General features: G+C 46.0%; 1 protein-coding gene across 1 annotated transcript in view; it reads right to left on the bottom strand.

Annotated features, from left to right (window-relative positions):
* Positions 1 to 987: 987 nt before the first annotated feature.
* Positions 988 to 20,685, bottom strand: part of LOC134354104 (glutamate receptor ionotropic, NMDA 2B-like) — a 614,023-nt gene continuing 594,325 nt past the window's right edge. Inside the window, exon 15 of the mRNA XM_063062883.1 lies at positions 988 to 19,928. Coding sequence (XP_062918953.1) covers positions 18,165 to 19,928 — 1,764 coding nt within the window. The 3' untranslated portion in view covers positions 988 to 18,164. The remainder of the gene's footprint in view (positions 19,929 to 20,685) is intronic.

Here is a 20,685-nt window from a genome sequence, read left to right as displayed (position 1 = left end):
GATACATGCAGGCTGCCCCCAGCACGATCCTTGCAGATCTGATTTGACGCAAATGTTGCGTTTCACTGCATAATAAACACAAGAGCTCCTGCAGATGCCGGAAATCCGGAGCAACACGCATAAAATGCTGGAGGAACTCAGCAGGTCGGGCAGCGTCTATGGACATGAACAAACAGTTGACGTTTCAGGCTGAGAACCTTCTTCAGAACTGGAAAGGTTGCTAGAATAAGAAGTTGGGGGGAGGGGAAGGAGGACAGGCTAGAAAGTGATAGGTGAAGCCAGTTGGGTGGGACAAGTCAAGCACTAGAGAGGAAGGAATCTGATAGGAGGAGAGAGTGGACCGTGGGAGAAAGGGAAGAAGGAGGGGCACCAGGGGGAGGTGATAGGCAGGTGAGGAGAAGAGGTTAGAAGCCAGACTGGGGAATAGAAGAAGAGGGAAGGGGGACGAGGAAAAATTACTGGAAGGAGAGATCAACGTTCATGCTATCAGGTTGGAGGCTACCTAGACAGAATATGAGGTATTGCTCCTCCACCCTGAGAGTGGCTTCATTGTGGTGAAAGAGGTGGTTATAGCTCACATGTCGGAATGGGAATGGGCATAGGAATTAAAATAGTTGGCCAGCGGAAAATAACGCACGTTTCAATGTTTCAATGGTGAACGCTACTGAAATTTAAGAGACTACTAGACAGGTATATGGAGGAATTTAAGGTGGGGGTAATATAGGAGTCAGGGTTTAAGGGTCGGCACAACATTGTGGGCCGAAGGGCCTGTACTGTGCTGTACTGTTCTATGTCCTATGTTCTATGTTCTATGTGACAAATAAAGCTAATCTTTCTCTCTAACATTTTCCACAAAGGGTGGGAGGAGGGACATCCTAAATCCGTGGAATACTCAGATGTTAGGAGAAGCATGAGATTTGTTTTCGGTGGATGGTTTTATGACCAAACTCACATATTCAAAGAAAGACATGTTAGCATTTTGAAGTGTTGTAGACTTTATTTTTTGAATATAAAGTAACAAGAAATGATTTCCAATAGAAAAAAGAATCTTTCTCTATGTACAGATTTTTACATAGCAATGTCCTGTGTATTTTTAAAACATCCGCACCGTATTTATATACAGAGGAAAACATCGTGGAAAAAAGATCCAACAATTAGTCTCTCACTTCCCATTCTTTGTAATTTTTGGGGGAGGGGAATTACCCCCATTTTCTGTTTCCAAATAAAGTGACAGAGGTGGACTATATGACTTTCGGGAGGAAGTCAAGCAGAAGGTCTCCCCTGCCTGCTCTGAACAGGTTGACGCGTGGAACCCCTCACCCTCACCTGCCCCCTTCTCCGGGCACCTAGAGTTCAACGTACATCGAATTCAAGTGTGAGAGGATTGAAAGGTAATCTGCTTTTTTGAGCCAAAGGGCATTCTCAAAACAATTGCTGCCCAGTAAAACGCCATAAAAACATCCTCTCCACAATCTCCAAGCTCCCTTTTCTGTCCCCTTCCCAACCGGCCTAAGAATAGTCTTTCTTCTGTTCATATTGATTCCTTTAAGGAGACAATATGATACCAGCAACACAATCTCATTAAGCGTCTATTTAATCAAAGGTGCTAGTATCTCTAAAAAATAACAGATAAGGGAACTTCAAGAGCAAAGCAGCAATAGATATCATAATGTGAGCTTGCTTAGCCTTCAGCCGTCTTTGGGATTGTTATGTCAAATAGGTTAACTTCAGAAATAGTTCCTCCAAGTGCTTTCTGCTTGTCCCTTACCCAGCTAACTGATGGCTGGTAAACTCCAATTAATAGTTATTTGTGTAACACACTCCCAGGTCACGTGCCTATTTAAAACAATAGGGTTCAAAGCGGCCGCAAAGCGCAGCACGTGGAAAGTGTCTCCTGACCCAAAGCCCTCAAGTGACCAGGATAGGACACCCACTTCGTGGTCCTACCTATTAGGTTAGCATCATTGCTGAGGGCAGAAAGATGGGTAAGTTTTAGTGTTGACTTCAGCGACAGTACACCTCTTCCTCACTGGATTACAGAATGGCACTGGGTGTGAGGCCAAAAGGCAAGAGAGGACCCAGTTAAAAATATCATCCTGTCCAGTGGAAGGTCATGATCATCTTCAGAATTATTTTAAACAGTAAACTTCAGAGACCGTCTTCTGATTGAAACTGTGACTTAACTCTAACACTGTGCCTCTCTGAAGCTATGAAGCCTGAAGTCTAAGATAACTCAACACTTAACACACAACGCAGTTGACTTTGCATTGGATTAGACTTCACGAATCATAGCTGCTGAGATGAAAGAAAGTTACTTGTGAAGGCATGGGGGCCGGAGCAGATTGGAATGAAAAGGAAACCCAAAGACCTTCAACAGAGATGGACTGTCACTGACTGGAGTTTTCAATATTTAATTCAAATTTTGCTGAGGGTAGTGTGTTACTGTTCTTTGAAAGGAAAGCTTCCACTTCAAGTCCCTAAGCATTTCAGCATAGAAAAAAATGCCATCACAAACTCAGCGAAGGGAAGGTTATTTCTAAAGTGATCTCACATAACACACCCAGCATAGTTCATCTCTGTACCTGATTTAAAACCTCAACAACTGTCGGAGGAGGGCTGGACTATTTGAAAAACCAAGGCCAAATTCTGGGCATGAGCCCTTTTGCCCTGGGGCAGGGCCCCTCACAACCCTTGATAGTTCCACCCACCCTCCTCCAGTCAATAAGCATATTGGAGCTGTAATTAAAAAAAAACGTTCTCAGCTATCTAAATTCCTGATATATGTATATACAAGCAACAAATTAAACACTGAACTATAAAGCTACCTAACACTGATATTGATACCCCCCATGAACTGTATATACCTTGTTTAAAAAGTTTGACTTAATAAAATGCTTCTTCCTTAAACTAAAATGGCTTTGGGCTCCATTTTCAAAATGCTGCTCTGGCGTTGCCTGGATGGCTGTTTTTTTTTAAAGCTCTCTGCCTTGTGCTATTCGTTTGGAGCAATGTAGTGTGGCGACAGGGAGGGGCAGAGCAGACACACAGGGAATGGTTGGCACGGTCAATCCCTCCGCAGGCAAGGGGGGAGAAGCGAGGAGCAGCCTTCGATATAACCCTCGCCCGAAACGTGCAGCGAGCCTCCCCGTACAACAGGGTCGGCCGAGCCGGGTGCGGAGACAGGGCACCTGGGGAGGGTTTGAAATAAATGCCCTTTAAACGTCGTGCATCAAAAATTAATCCCCTGCCTTGATCAGCCTGCCGTAAAATTTGGTGGACTTCGGAAGGGGAAATGGTTGTGTCAACCAGATGACTTCTACCTGAAGGAAATGGACTACTGAAGCAAAGCACACTACCAGCTCAACAGGCTGACCAGGAGAAATTTATTCTGTTAAAATCAAAATAAAAGAATTTGCAGAGCTCAGTCTCAGCATGCACAAAGCAAAGGGCCAACGCTTAAAAGTCGGGCCCACCGTGCCTTGGTGGCACAGGGTAGGTGCAGAGCATTAAGGGCTGGCTGCCCTGTCCATCGCAGGCAGAAGCCGCACCCCCCCCCCCCGCCTTCTCAAATCCCGCTAAATCTGTTCACTTAGTTATGAGCAGGTCAACAGCAAACCATAAAATGGATAGTTACAGACAAGCCCAGAATCAGAAGAAGAGGGCCCCCACCCCTGGCTTGACCACAGACAACATACATATATACCAAGAGGTATCTATTAGCATGAGACATTAATTTACAATCCAGGCACATGTATATGCATTTGTAGACACACAGTTGTACTCCTTTACACATGTATACCATACTTGTATGTAGATGCACACATATACACAGATAGGTACTCATCAACACGCGTACCGTCATACATATCTCATTCATATATGCAAATGTACACTATACCCTCAAGGAGACGGCGTTATTACATTGAAGTGGGTCTCGGTGCAGTGGGGAACATGGCTGAGTGAGGGAAGACACATTGGCTGCGTGTTGGGATTCACTGGGTCACAGCTGACCAGAAAAGGGATGACCGGACCGGGAAGTGGAAGGAAGAGAGAGAGAAAGACGCAACGTGGCTGACTGCAGTGGAGGGCGACAGGACTCTTGGGATGGAAAAGATGCCGCCACAAATTGCTCAAAGGCTGGAGAGAGCACACCATGTTCATCCTGTAGAAAATGTTTGCATTACATAGTGCAGGAACCGAATTGTCGGAACACAAGGTTCACTCTCATAGTCGGAGGTCGAGACCGACAGACAAGGCTGCATTCAATCGATAGGGCTAGACGAACCCCACCCCCCCAGTGGGTCCAATAGAAGCATGTCTTCTAGTTCGAAGAGAAACTAGCATGATATTAAAACTGCCTGGCCCAAACTAAAGAAGTCAGTCTTACAACTGGGGACACAGGTCAGACTGGTGACTCTGTCCAAGGTCCTGAAATTTATGCTTCTGTATGTTAGAGGAGTCCAAATGATCATCTTCCTTCTTGCCTGCATGCACACAACTCCAGTGAGACCCACCAAATAAAGTGCATAATTGTTCAGTACAAGTTTATGGTCTATTGACAGTATCAGAATTTTTGCAATCTCTGGACAAAATACAATCTGGGACAAACACTATCGTTGTCGGCAGGCAAGAATGAAGCATGCAAGGTGCTGGTACCTACAGAGTGAGAACTCTCAAATCATCTTTATTAAATGTTCTCAAGAACAATGGCTGATACAGTATGTTCAAAGCTAGGAGGGAATATTGCAGATGTAGCTTACTGAATTACTTTTAGATAGGAGTACATTTCCCTTTCAAGAACATCCAGCCACATACTGCACCATATGTCAACAGCCCATTCATGTCCTTCTCAGGTTCTGAGCTTGACTAATTCTTGGTACGTCTGCTGAGTTTCGACCCCTTCTTATGGACAGTTATTTTCAGGCAAAAATATGGACGCCTCAGCTGCCACATTGAAGTGCACAGGTACGTGATGCTGATAGACACAGCACAACACAAGAGCACTCACAAGATAGTGACCAAACACTATTAAAATACATTTAGAATGAGGCTATTTATGGATATCAGGAAAGATTTCTTTTAAAGGAACCATGCATTTCAAAATGAGAAATCAAGTAATCAGTAAAAGCAATGATGGAAGCCAATCACTGCACGGTCCAATATGGCAGATCATTGGGGTCCTTCAGTCAACTTTGACATTCTTAAGTGTCTTACAGCCAACCTTTCTCAATTTTAAAAATCACACAATATACATTATCAATTTCAAGTAAATTTCACGAATGTATTTCAGTGGCTCAGGTCATGAAGCCTGCCTGTTGTACATCTTTTTTTGAAATCTCACATATACTTGGAAAGTTAACGACCAGAGAGAGAGAGAGAACTCCCTCTTTGCTCATTGTTCAAAAGTGTAAACAACTCATAACACAACCTTTAAAGAATATATTCAGTACACCCCATATTGTTTTATTAAAAGTCTTAATTGAAATCTATTTCTAAATTTAATAATTTACAAAAAGAGCAAAATCCAAAAAGAAAACTATTGATGAAGAGGTTGTTGTTACATTAAGGCTCCCACCACAAGTCCTATGTACATAATATGATAACTACTAATATCATTCCTGGCATCTTGATACTCCTATAATTATTGGCTTTACACAGATAACTATTGGCCTCATCCTCTGCCAGTCAAATGCTCACATTTGTCAACCCACTATCAACCAGCACTGCAGCAACATCTTTCATCGAATGGACTGTAGCAGTTTACACTGGTGCTCAACGCTGTCTCCTCCAGAGAAACCGAGGATGGGCAAATCAAAGCCAGCGCTGCCAGAGCAATGCCCAGGTCCGCACAATTACTTTACTTGAAAATACATTGTGTCTGGAAAAATATGGCTCCAAAAATATGGCACCCCGACAAAACTATCCGCATTTATAGGAATTGTATAGTGGATTCACACTAATCAGCATTTTAACTCTACGTTGGCTAGAGAGTTGATATGTAACTACATGACATAAGCCAACTTTTAACGTGTTTTCCTTTCATCACTTTCCAGATGTTAATCCAATTGACTCTGTCAGTCCAAGTGATTTCAGTGCCAGACTATACTGCTAAAAACGAGGGCAAAAAGACACTATTACCTTCAAATCAGGCAGCACCTCTGCATGGAAATATATTGCCTTTGCTTCTTCGCTGCTAAAGTAAAACTGAAATCCCCACATTATACGAATAAGTGCCAACCATTACCACAAGTACTCGTGGTCCAAAAGAAGTTCAGTTACAAGCTGTGCAGGATAGCCAGCGATGGCTAATCCGTGTAACCCACACCTCCCTGAAGAAGTTACAAAAGGTGTCCTCTATATTCTGAGGGATCTATTCCAGTCTTTATTTTAGTTACTGCATATAGCTTGTACATAGAGTATTCCTTATTCACACACTTGCTTACAGCACACACATACATACACACACGCGCACACACACACTTTCAAACACGCATGTTGAAGAAACTTCCAATTAGATATAACCCATGTATTATTTTATTTAGCAATACAGCACGGAATAGGCCCTTCTGGCCCTTTGAGCCACGCAACCTCTGACAACCCCCAGATTTAACACTAACCTAATCACGGGACAATTTACAATGACCAATTAACCTACTAACCAGTAGGTCTTTGGGCTGTGGGAGGAAACCAGAGTACCCGGAGAAAACCCACGCGTTCCGCAGGGAGGATGTTGCGACTCCTTTACAGAGGACGCTGTGATTGAACTCGAATCTCTGACCCCCCGAGCTGTAATAGCATCACGCTAACCACTACACCAGCATGACACTCTGATAGGAAACGTACATTATTTTTCTGTCTAAACCCTGTAAGCATGGTGATACGTAAACCATGCAAGATATTTTGATCATTTAAAAAAGAAATCTTTCTATGAAAATCAAGGTGCTCGTTTTTGCTGCTGTTGTTTTATTGCTTGTTGGGTTCTGTGTAGTTCTGTGAGGACTGTGGGCATGCTATTCTGGTGCCAGAATGTTTGGCGACATTTGGGTGCCGAACCCAATCCACCCTGAACTCCGATGCTTCAAGTTGGCTATTAATGCAAACAATGCATATCACTGTACGTTTCGATGTACCTGTGATAAATAAAAGTTCGAATCTTGAAGAGCTCTCATTGTGTTTTGGTAGCAGCTCCCCAATATATAGTCCCAGTCCCACAAACTACACTGTTTGCAGTACACTTCACATAGTATGTGATAGTCATAGTTTTCTGATCTCGTCAATCTCATCTACTGTTAAATATAACTCTTGGCCCGTTCTGGCTTGAAATTGTTAAGCCGAGGATCACAAATATATATGAGTAGCCTGAGTGAAAAATTATTTAAAACTTCTTTAACGTTGAAGAGAAGTTTGGATAGATACACGGATGGTAGGGGTATGGAGGCTATGGTCCCAGTGCAGGTTGATGGGAGTAGGCAGCTTAAATGACTCAGCATGGACTAGATGGGCTGAAGGGCCTGATTCTGTGCAGTATTTTTCTATGACTCTAAAAGATACCAATAATTATTCATCACTTGTCATTTGTTCATTTGTAGGACAAAGTTAACTTTGCAAAGCAGAAATCTGGGTAAGATCTTACGGCTACTGCCAAAACATCTAACAGTGCTAGCACCAGCGGGCCAACCTTCTTTGCTGAGCCCCTCCTGGTGATCAAAGTTGAGCTGGGGGAGAAAAAGCAGATCTAAGGTGAAGTTCTTTACTGGGTTCATTACAAGTGTGTTCATGGGAAGGTTCTGGAGTTTCCATGCAATCACCATTGAAAGTCCAATAAACAAACGTGATGAGTGTCCCAGGAAATTCACGAGCAAGTCCTGAGCTCAGGTTGGGCAACCACTGAAGTTGGCATGGCAGCTGATGCCAACAGGTAGAGAGTAGTTTGCATGTCTCCTTCCAGAATCCCTAAGGTAGGTTGATAAAAGCCAAGGGTTTGATTTATTTTAATATATTACATTTATTTCTTATGTTTTAGATATATAGTGTGGTTTGGGCCCTTCCGGCCCTACGAGCAGCACCCCCCGGCACCCACCTATTTAACCTGAGCCTAATCAATAGGTTTCAATAGGTACATTTAATGTCAGAGAAATGTATACAATATACATCCTGAAATTCTTTTTCACGGGACAATTTACAATGGCAACTTAGTCTACCAATCGGTACAGTTTTGGAATGTGGGAGGAAACCGGAGCACCCAGAGGAAACCTGCACGTTTGTGGGGAGGACATACAAACGCCATCCAGACAGAGGTAGAATTGAACTCTGAACTCTGATGCTTCAAGTTGTATAGCGTCGGCGCTAACCGCTAAGCTACGGTGGCGCACTATTATTATTATTTACAGCGGTATCCCACATGCGGAGAGGCCACTGAAAGAAAGCAAACACTAGGCTCGTTGTCTTTCCTCAGGGGAGAGTCTGATGTGGGCATATGGGGTGAATGTAATGACAATGAGGATCTGGGGAAATTCTGCAGCATGAAACCACAACAAGACTTTTTGAGAATGCTTTCATTTAAGGATGTTTGCTCTGTGATTAACTGTTGCTGGAGAAAGAGACCAGACACACTTTGTGAGGAGAACTATGCAACCCAGCTTCATAAACACAAGAGATTCGGCAGATGGTGGAAACGCAGAGCAACACGCGCGAAATGCTGGAGGAACTCAGCAGGCCAGGCAGCATCTATGAGGAGGAATGGACACTCGCTGTTTTGGGTTGAGATCCTTCATCAGGACTGGAAAGGAAGTGGGAAGAACCCGGAATAAGAAGGTGGGGAGCAGGGGAAGGTGGACAAGCTGGCAGGTGACAGGTGAAGCCAGGTGAAGGAGAAGGTAGGGGGGTGGGGAGGAGAGGATGAAATGAGAAGCTAGGAGGTGATAATTGGAAAGGATAAAAGGCTGAAGAAGAAGGAATCTTATAGGAGAGGAGAGAGGACCACTGTAGAAAGGGAAGGAGGAAGGGCACCAGAGGGAAGCGATAGGCAGGTGAGGAAAAGAGAAGGGGTAAGGGGTAATAAGGTAATCTCTTGCCTTCTCCCCATATCCCTTCATGCCCTGACTAATCACAAATCTATCAAACTCTGCCTTCAATCTACCCAATGACTTGGCCTCCACAACCACCTGTGGCACCAAATTCTACAGATTAACCGCTCTCTAGCTAAAGATATTCCTTCTGAACTCCGTTCTAAAAGTATGCCCCTCTATTCTGAGGCTGTGTCCTCTGGTCCTAGACTCTCCCACCATAGGAAACATCCTCTTCACATCCACTCCAATGAGGCCTTTCAACATTCGATAGGTTTCAATGAGATTCCACCCTCATTCTTCTGAATTACAGTGAGTTCAGGCCCAGAGCCACCGAACACTCCTCATATGATAAGCCTTTCAATCCCGAAGATCAGGAGCCGCCTGTGGCAACAAATTCCATTTCTTCTTGCATTGTATAGAGTACTGGTGCACCCAGTCTCAGTGAAATTATTTTCCACTCACAAGTGGTGCATTTCCTACCCATGACTTGTTTTCCCTTCAGACAGAAGAAAAAGAAAATATCAGTGCCTTGCGTGGGACATGAGCTCCCAGGGCCAATGAAGGTGCCAAGCCTCCTTCAATGGAGAAGATGAATGAATCAGTTGGATTTATGGTTTCAGCTGCTTTAACAATCTAGTTGCTATGGAAACCTTTCAATCTACATCTATTACACTATCAGTCTAATTCCTTAATCATTACATAAGTACACTCAGTGGCCACTTCATTAGGTAGTCCTGTACACCTGCTTGTTAATGCAAATATCTAATCAGTCATTCATCTGGCAGCAACTCAGTGCATGCAGGCAGGGTCAAGAGGTTCAGTTGTTGTTCAGGCCGAACATCAGAATGGGGAAGAAATGTGACCTGAGTGACTTTGACTGTGGAGTGATTGTTAGCGCCAGATGAGGTGGTTTGAGTAGTATCTCAGAAACTGCTGATCCCCAGGGATTTTCATGCAGAACAGTCTCTACAAAAAAAAAATCCAGTGAGTGTGAAAAATTCTGTGGGCGAAAATGCCTTGTTAATGAGAGAGGTCAGAGGAGAATGGCTGGACCGGTTCAAGCCGACAGGAACGTGCATTACGAAAAAGATCCAGTGAGCGGCAGTTCTGTAGGCAAAAACGCCTTGTTAATGAGAGAGGTCAGAGGAGAATGGCCAGACTGGTTCAAGCTGACAGGAAGGCGACAGTAACTCGAAGAGCCATGCATTACAACAGTGGTGTGCAGAAGAGCATCGTTGGATGCACAACACGTTGAACCTTGACGTGGACGAGCTACAGGAGCTGAAGGCCACATCGAGTTTCCAGTCCTGCACCTCATAAGGCAGCCACCGAATGCATATTCTCTGACTGAGCTGTAGAGGTCCACCTTAGGTCTGAGATGGAAATACTTATCTTTGCCTTCTCGTGGTTGGAGGGCACCTGGACAATTGGAGGCTCTATTCGAAGGTGGGTTCGATGCCAGCCACATCCAGTCTACAACCTGCCCACGCTACTCATGATACAGTAAGTGGGGCCAAATTCAGGCAATTGGTGCCAGCCAATAGCAAGTGTAGATCTAGACAGTGTAAGCATGCAAAGTTAAAGAAATGAAAACTGAAAATGCAAAGAGAAGTCAACAAGCAAGGCAGCGTCTGTGGAAAGAAAGAGAATTAAATCTTCGGGTCAGTTATCTCTTATCAGAAAATAATCAGTGCCCCGATCCTGAGCGGTAGTCATGTTGGTCAATTTCTGTTCAGCTTTTCTCTCTCCTGCTGCAGACACTCAGAGTTGCAGAAAGAAGTTAGGATTAAGGGTTCAGGTCAGCGATCATTTGCCTGGAAATTCTTAAACAACAGAGATTTTGCAGATGCTGGAAATCCAGAGTAACGCATACACACACAAAATGCTGGGGGAACTCAGGAGGTCAGGCAGCATCTATGGAAAGGAATAAAGAGTCGATGTTTCAGGTCCAAACTCATCATCAGGACTGGTGAAGGGTCTCGGTACAAAATATTGACTCATCATTTCTTTCTGCCCGACTTGCCGAGTTTCTCCAGCATCTTGTGTGTGTTCCACTGTATTCCTTCAGCTTTTGTTCCTAATTTCCAATCTCTTATACTTTGATCATGTTTCAATCACTGATCAAAACCTTACAGTCAAGAGGATATCATCGAGCCCACTAAATCTGTCAACCATGGACCAGATACTGTATTTGATCTGAGTTTTCTACACCCTTCAATGTCCCTAGCACTTGTGAATAATTCAATTCACCCAAAATTTTCCTTTCCATCAGACCCAAGACCTCCCTAGACTTCCCTCCTAAGCTCAAGTTCCAATCAGTTGTTGCTCACAGCTCATGGTGTTTACTTCAAATGAAGCTAGAGGGTTAACTGTTCTAGGCATGGTGTTGTTAGGAGTGCCCTAGTCAGAATAAAGGGGCAACGAACAGAATGATGGAGGAACTCAGCAGGTCAGGCAGAATCTGTGGGAGGAAATGCAAAGTTGATACTTTGGGTTGAGGAAGGGTCCTGACCCGAGACATTGACTGTTCATTTCCCTCCGTAGATGCTGCCTGACCCGCTGAGTTCTTCCAGCATTTTGTATGTGTTGCTCTGGATTTCCATCATCTGCAGGTTTTCCAGCATTTCGGGCTACTAACAAGCGTAATGCGGCAAAGTTGAAAGCAACCCAAACTCAGTGCACTCAGCTAAATGGATACATTGTACAGAGGTTTCTGAGGTTTCTGGCATTAATGTTTTAACTCTTAACCCTTACAACAACAAATATATCACTCTATAGTACATGGAATTTGTCTAGACTTTGGCAACATAGCAGATGCTGGCGAGAAAGGAGACCCAACATAATAAAATCACAGGGGTATGTTTCTCAAAGGAAAGATCTCAATAAAGACTATTATATTAGTAACAATTGGTTGTGTTATATTACTTGCAGAGACTTTAGAAAACTTTTTTGCTACTTAGTTGAATGTGATGCAATTTTAAGATAATCTTCTCTAATTATACCAGAGCCCACATTACTATACCAGGTACACATATTACCTGTAGAATTGATTTCTTTTTTTACATGAAAGCTTCCAGTAACTCCTTGAACAAACTTCCTTTCTATTGGCTTTCTTTCCACTCTAATGTTGTAATTCTTCAAAAGGATGCACCAACCACTGATGAATGGCTTATCCTGTTTTGTCGGTCACTCAAAGGATAGCTACTGTTCTCCTCTTGCCTCACATTTCAAAAGCCAGCAAAAAAATGATAAGCTTTGGACATCTTCTGCTGGTCAAAGTCAACGATGGGTTTATTTTGCTCACCCTTAATCCTTTGAACCCATCTCACCAAATGTTAATGAGCGGCATGTTCGAAACGGCGGATGCTAGCAGTTCAAGGCGACTTGCCTGTTGTCCATCACCACCCAATCTGAATTATGGACAACCCATCTTATAGAAATGCAGTAGGAGTAGGAAAGCAGAGGAAGTAATTTGTTCATCTGTCACGTTTGTGAAAGAATACTGAAGGAATTTATCTATTCTTCTGGGCTTTGTGACTATGAAACTCAGCAGGACCGATCCCATGGCTTCTCACCCATGAGCTAGCTAATGCAGTTGCTAGGAAACCATTGACCTCCCTTGGCTAACAAAAAACTGTGAAGACATTAACATCTTCACTTCGGATTCCACTTCCAGTCTTTGGCCTGTGGGACTCCCTTTCTCTTTTCTGAATCTACGGGCTACTGAGGATTCGCAGTTGGCTGGCATTTGATCTGCTGCTGCTTCTCCTTCCAGTGATAATCTCAGTATGTCTGTGGGTCTGGCACCACGGTAGCAGTTAGCACAACGCTATTACTCTTGAGGGGTCAGAGTTTGGGGTTCAATCCCAGAGTAAGGAGTCTCGGGTACGTTCTCCCCGTGGAACGGGTGGGTTTCCTCTGGGTGCTCTGGTTTCCTCCCAGCAGTCCGAAAACATGCCAGTTAGTAGGTTAATTGGTCATTGTAAACTTTCCTAAATGGGGGGGGGTTGCGGGATGGTGCGGTTCAACGGACCGGAAGGGCCTATTCTGCGCCGAATCTCTAAATAAGTAAAATAAAATCTTCCTAAAATGAACAGAAACTTTGTTTTTTAATCCAAGATTGGGTAAATGCACTGGTCAGCCGTAACCAGCAGTCCCCTCTCCCTAACACTGCAGCAGTCAATGGGAACTTGTTTCTAATCAGGGATAGATAAATACCACCCTTCAACCATAACCAGCAGTCCCCCTTCTCTAACACCGTAGAAATCAATATACCAAAATCTATCAGTGCTACTGTGGTCAATTTATTGAAAACTTTTGTTATATGCAACTACTTTTCCAACTAATTTTGAAAAGCACTCATCCAATGATTACAACAAGCTGATGTCTATAATATTTGGGCTATCACATACTATCCCCTATGCATCTGTTACTTCTGAACAAAGCCAAGGACCACCTAATCCACCATGAAACTGAGTCAGTACTTACAGAGTCATGGAGCACTACAGCACAGAAACAGACCCTTTGGCCCATCTAGTCTGTGCCAAACTGTTTGTTCCTAGTCCCTTGTGGGCCTGCAATTGGACCATAGCCCTCCTTACCCCTCGCATTAGTCCGTGCCAAACTATTATTCTGCTGTCGCATGGACCATCGACCTCCATATCCCTCCCACGCAAGTACTTGTCCAAAGGTCTCTTAAGTGTTGAAATTGAATCTATTTCCACCACTTCCACTGGCAGCTGATTCCACATTTGCACTACTAAGTTTCCCCTTAGCCTTCCCTTAAGTATTTCACCTTTTACCTTTGACCCATGACCTCTAGTTTTAGTCTCACCCAACCTCAGTGGAAAAAACCTGCTTGCATTGACTATATCTATACTGGCTCATAACTTTGTGTCTATCAAATCTCCTTTCATTCCATTGCAATCCTGGGAAAAATGTCCTAACCTCTTCAACCTTTCCCTTTAACTTGCTTGGTTAACAGGCGTCTTTGGCCAAATGCAAGCAGCTTGATCTCTGGTAGGTTCTGTTGCCAACTGGCAAGGGGAAGGAAGGGCCTCTATCAACTGCAAGTGATGAGGAAGTTGTCTACAGGCCCAGAAGGATCATTCAGCCAACATCTTGCTGGGTGCAAACACCTGTTAAAGTTACACACAGAAAATCCCGGAGGAACTCAGCAGGTCATGCAGAATCTATGGAAGTGAATAGATAGTCCAGTTTTTGGGCGTCTTCAGGACATGTTAAAGTACTAAAGTAAGATAGAAATATTTAATAAAGGATAACATTTTACCCAATCATTCAGCAGTGATGGTAGATGGGTCGATTCTTTTAAAGTTTGTATATTATTTGTGTCTGACATCTTTGCATTTAAATTTTCATAAGATTAAACACAGATTTGCATTTCTGTTTATAAAGTGCAAGCGGAATATATTTAAAAAATGGAGGCATGCCTGGACTTAACGGCTTCTATGAGGCCAACCAAAGATGTGCTTGCGTGTGACTGTTGGTACTGTGTTTTGCATCTTGGCTCCGGAGGAAAGCTGTTTCATTTGGCTGTAGTAATGTATGGTTGAGTGACAATTAAACTTAAAGAACAAAAAAGCATCTGGCACTCGATCATGCCAAGTAAAGGCCAGGAAGTAAAATTTCAGCATGAACAGAGACTCTCCCTGCAGTGCACAAACACAAAGGAACACACACAAAGTGCTGGGCAACATCCTGGTGAATCTTTTCCGTACCCTCGCTAGCTTAATGACATCCTTCCTATAGTGCGGCAACCTGAACGCCAGCCCTGTGACATATTCCATCACACAAATCCCTCACCTCCCCTTTCATCTTCTGTTTTTAACCGCAAACAGAAGCCCGGGGTAGTCTGCAGAACCCACTTCTTCTACCAGTCCACCTTTGGGATGTGGGAGTAACCGTGAGCAGCTAGGGAGCGACAGGAACAGCGTGCAAACTTTACGTGGTCTGGGTTGAACAGTGAGGCAGTGCAGTCCTGATGAAGGGTCTCGGTTGAAACGTTGGGCTGTTTAGCCCTTTCCATAGATGCTGCCCGACCTGCTGAGTTCCTCCAGAATTTTGTGTGTGTGTTGCTCCAGATTTCCAGCATCTGCAGATCTTCTTGTGTTAGTGTACAAACACTAAACCTTGGGCTATTGATCTCACAATCTACCTGACCATGGCCTTGGACCTTATTGTCCACCTGCACTGCACTTTCTTTGTAACAGTGTATTCTACATCCTGTTATTGCTTTACCTTGTTCTACCTCAATCCATTGTGTAAGGATCTGATCTGTATGAGAAGTATCCAGGACAGGTTTTCCATTGTAACAGGTAGAGGTCCCTGACTGGTTTCCAGAAGCCTAGAGGACTTTACAATCAACATAAGAATGATGTGGGCTACTGATAAGCCCAAGCCCAGGTCAAAGTTTCATCCCAATCTTTATCATTTCTTCAATGGCCTAAGATCCTATACAATGGATTCCATTTAACTGGGCCATCAATTAATCAGGTAAGGTGCTTATTTGGGACAACTATTAAACAGCAAATACCAATCGAGAAAACTGCCGGGGCTCCCATTGTTTATTTGGGACACTATGCCGCCTATTCGGGGCAGCTGACTCTTGCTGAACTGGTTCTCACTAGCGCCAGTGGTGGTGTTTGCGTAATGGCCGTTACACCGTGCCAGGAGCAAACAGTTTTAAAATAGCGTCAGTTGCATGTGATTGTGCTCAAACAGCAGTGGTTTTTGTCACTGATAGTTGGCGAGAAATAAGCAGCAAGACAATTCAGAACTGTTTTGCTCAAGCATTGGGGCTTGGAGATGCCAGAAACAGCCAAGAGTGAAAACGAAATGATTTCACAACTTCAACAAATTAGGAACAAAGAAGGATTTAAATGTATCGACAATCATCTTGAATGTGACAATGAAAATGAAGATTTGGAGGATGCAACCATTGATAGCATTCTATGAAGATAGTCCATTATCTACACTGGGTGCCTGCGGTGATTTTATTCAGCACTGGATGAATTCCTCTGTCGATAACTATTAGGAACTAATACACACTTTAATAGCACTGCAGTACTATTGGTAGTGTTCTAATTTGTTCTGTATTTCACTTAAATACACAATTTGTCTTCTTTATACTTTTAAAACTATTTCCATGAATCTTCGGCTAATTGGGGAAGCCACTTATTTGAGGCAAAATGTGCCAGACCTGATAAAGCGAATCGACTGGTTTACACTAAGATGTGTGCCACAGCTGGCAGTGACACAACACCCATAACCAAGGGAAAGACACGCCTCAGCTAATGGTGACTGTCTCACAGTTTCGGTGTTTATTGGGCGCCCTGTTCTAGGGGGGAGGAAAATGGGGGAGATAGTTCAAGGTCGCTTCCCCCCGTTCGTTACCGGTGTCACTGCTGTGTCATCAGCGCTGTTACACGCTGTTAAATTCCTGATCAGAAACGCTAGGCTATAGTGCAATATCGAGTCATCGTTTCATTGCAATGAAGTTACTTAGGATGAGGCACTGCAGCGGTGAGATGACATTCCAGACCCAGGGAGTGGAAGGAGGCCACTTGCATGCTAATAGCTAGCAGTGTTCCTTCATGGAATGACCAGCAGATACAAGGCAAGTAGAAATTGTGCGTAATTCAATGGTAGTCACTTCATCGGGAAATAACTGAGTCACCAGAAGACACAGGAGCAGAATTAGGCCATTCGGCCCATCTGCTCCATCATTCCATCATGGCTGATTTACTATCCCTCTCAATCCCATTCTCATGCCTTCTCCCCATAACCTTTGATGCCCTTGCTAATCAAGAAACTATCAACCTCCACTTTAAATATACCCAGTGACTTGGCCTCCACAGCTGTCTGTGTCAATGAATTCCACAGATTCACCACCAAAAGAAACTCTCCCTCATCTCTGTTCTAAAGGGACGTCCTTGTACTCTGAGTCTGTGCCCTTGGGTCTTAGACTCTCCCAACTGTAGGAAACATCACCTCCACATCCACTCTGTCTCGGCCTTTCAATATTTGGTAGGCTTCAATGCGATACCCCGCTCATTCTTCTAAACTCCAGTGAGTACAGCCCCAGAGCCTTCAAACCTTCCTAAAAACATTAACCCTTTCATTCCAGACCTTCACCTGGCACAGTGTTTTCCTTGGTGCTGCCAGGAAATGTCCGGACTTGGGAGTAAGGATTAGGACTGAAATCATAACAAAATCTTGTAGCACAAACCCCTGCATTTAATAGTTGCCTAACTTAGACAAACCGCTTCATAAGTCCGCTGGGACTTCAAGACCAGCGGTTGCTTCAAAACTTAATATCACCGTCGCCGCGGTGCCCGAGATTTTTATCGAGTCCCAACAACGTCACTGCACACTGTTGTCATGGAGTCGCTCGCGCGCGTGCATGAATGCACTTACACGCACGCACACACACACGCACGCACACACACACACACACACGCACACACACACACGTGCACGCACGCACACACGCAAGCGCGCATCTATACACGCTCAAGCACGTACATCTGTGAGCGGACGTGCGAGGATGCACACAAGCCACAGGTGGAAATGGTCACGGTGCATGCCCGCGCACGCCCATGCACGAATGCACACCTCCGCACACATTCACGCCGTCGTTCCAGGATTAATCGCTGCAACCCATCTCCACGTCTGCGGTAAATTCTGCAGCTGAGGGTTTACCAGAACCCTCGCGAGACATTCAGAATGAAGCCAAAAAGGGTCTTCGGTGGCGAGTGGGTTGAAACAGGTTTTAAACTGTACAGTACGGGCACTGATATGAATATGTACTCTATTAATAATGAATATCCCTACACAAAGATGCATCACCCGATGTAACGATACAGCTGACATGCAGTTAGAATTTTGCCATATTGTATTGGACCAGATTTAATGTTCATCGTGGGTTCCAATTCGCCGCCATAATGACGCTGCTGAGAAACAAAGACCATTTGATATTTTGCAATGAAGACCAAAAACGTAAAAAGTAGAAAAGAGCCGCTGATCCGGAGCTCCGGCGCGCGATCCAGAGCAGGAGGTCCCGAACAGTGCAAGGCCTCAGACATCCGACTCGATGCTGGACAGTTTCTCGTACACGTGTCCGTTGCTGGAGCCATTGAAGGGCCGGGCAGTTTTATTGTTGGCCATGCACACTGCTGTCTGGCCGCCCAGGCACACGTCCTTGGCGAAGCGGGTGCCCAGCACGGCGGAGGCCGGGGCCCGGCCTTTGGAAGCCGACGGGTGCTTGAAGTGCAACTTGGCGCCGTGCAGCAGGCACTGGTCATCGCCGAAGGTGGGCACGAAGGGGTTCTGGGTGACGCGGTCGGGGTAGAGGGACTTGCTGAGCGGGTAGCGGCTCAGGCTGCGGTGCTCGGGCGCCGGCGCCTTGCCACCGAACGGGGCCTCGGTCGTCGTCTCGAACATGTGGGCGTAGGGGCTGCCCTCGGGGAAGCGGTCCTTCTCCTTGAGGCTGACGCTGCGGGGCGCCACCGCCACGTTCTCCTCCTTCTGCAGGTCGACGAAGGTGTCGTACGAGTGTTGCCGTCGCAGCTTGTTGCGGCCCCGCCTCGCCAGCTTGGCCGAGTCGCTGGGGCTCTGGTACTTGGAGAGGCCGCTGCCCGAGTGCTCGGCCTCCTGCAGCGAGTTGTCCTCGCTGATGTCGTACAGCGTGGCCGCCTTCTTGCAGGCCTCGCACCAGTGGCAGGCGCCCCTGCCCGCCCCCTGCCCGCCGTAGTTGTGCAGCTTGGCCGGGCAGTTGCGGCAGTAGACCTCGGCCTGCTGCCCGCCCCAGTCCGCCTTGTCCCACAGGCCGGCCTGGGGCTGGACGGGCCCGGGCCCGAAATCCGCCAGGTGCAGGTGGTGAGGCCTGGCTAGTCGCGGCACCTCGTGCTTGCCAAAGTCGTCGTCACCGCCGCCCCCGCCAACCCCGCCTCCACCGCCTCCTCCTCCGCCGCCCTGGTACAACTCGGTCAGGTCGACGTGCTGCCAGCGGGGCTGGCTCTCCTTGGCACAGCGGAACTGGTCGTGGTAGAGGTCGCGCAACTTGTCCTTGTTGAAGAAGCGGCCCTTGCGGTCGGCGGTGTGCGCCCGGCGCCGGTAGGCCAGCTCGATCTCGTCGTACTCCTTGCGGGACTTGGCGGAGGCCGGCCGCTTCTTCAGGCTGTCCTTGTACTGCTTGCGCCGCTTGGTGTTGCCGATGTTGCCGTAGGTGACCGTGTGGGTGGAGATGTCCGAGACGTCGGAGCGGATCAGATCGTCGTGGGGGTAGCGGTCGTTCTTGAACCACTTGTGGTTCTCGTAGCTGTCGCTGAGGTGGCCCTGGGCGTGCTTCAGGGGCAGACCGATCTCAAAGGGTTTCCGGGGCAGCGTCCTGCCCTGGGTGCCAAACATGGCGTTGTCGCACTCGTAGGGGATGTCCAAGGAACTGGTGCTGGCGATGCTGTGTGGCCGGTGGTGATGGTAGTGGTCTTGATAGATGCTGTTAGTGTCCTTCGCATGGAGGTTCCCAAATGTCCTCTCCACTTCACTGATGTAGTCGCTGAACAGGTTGTCGTCGGGCTGGTAGGACTTGCAGTCCGAGTGGGTGAAGCTCCTCCGGTGCTCGGACACGTCGAAGACAGACGGGTCATGGCCGATGTAGTCCAGCGCACTCTGGGGCGAGCCAAAGTGCGTGCCGTTGACCCCGGTGAGGTTGGCCATGCTCTTGGCTGTCCTCAGGAGCCGCATGATGTTGGAATGGGTGTCGTTCACTGTGGCAGTGGGAGAGTCCATGCACGACTGCTTATCCTCGATCGGCACGCCATGAATGCAGCTGTATATGCCCTGGAAAGAGAGCAGGGGAACAAGGGCAGAGTTAGGACAAGGTTTTGCACACTGTGACCTTCAAAGAAATCCACCTGAGGTGGTTTCACAACGTAACAATCGCAAAGAATTGCAGGAAGCGCTGCACCAGTCTCCCTCCCCAATATTTGTGAGCAGATTTGGGCTTCTTATCTAAAAAGGGATGTGCTTACATTGGTGAGAGTTCGAATGAGGTTCACGAAAATGATTCTGGGGTTGAAAGGCTTGTCATACGAGGAGCGTTTAATGGCTCTGGGCCTCTACTTACTGGAATTCCGAAGAATGACAGGAGATCGCATTGAGATCCATCGAATGTTGTAAGGCCTCAAAAGAATAGATTTTTTTTGAGGATGTTTCCTATGGTGGGGGAGCCTAAGACCAGAGGACACAGCCTCAGAATAGAGGGATGTCCTTTTAGAACAGAGATGAGGAGGAATTTCTTTAGCCAGAGGATGGTGAATCTGTGGAAACCTTTGCCACAGACGGCTGTGGAGGCCAAGTCATTGGGTGTATTTAAGGCAGAGGTTGATAGGTTCTTGATTGGTCAGGGCAGGAGATTGAGGCTGAGAGGGAAAATAGATCAGCCACGATGACATGGCGGCACAGGCTCGATGGGCCAAAGGGCTTAACTTTGCTCCTATATCTTATGGTCTCATGGTCTTATTTACCCCATAAAGGCAGCCATGAAACCTACTCCACCTCCTGATATGAAGCAGTACAGGTTCCATTGGCTGATGTT

This window comes from Mobula hypostoma, chromosome 11, assembly GCF_963921235.1.
Source record: "Mobula hypostoma chromosome 11, sMobHyp1.1, whole genome shotgun sequence".
Taxonomy (NCBI): Eukaryota; Metazoa; Chordata; class Chondrichthyes; order Myliobatiformes; family Myliobatidae; genus Mobula; species Mobula hypostoma.
Note: the sequence above shows the minus strand (reverse complement) of the source record. Positions and strands in the feature narration are given on the sequence as shown.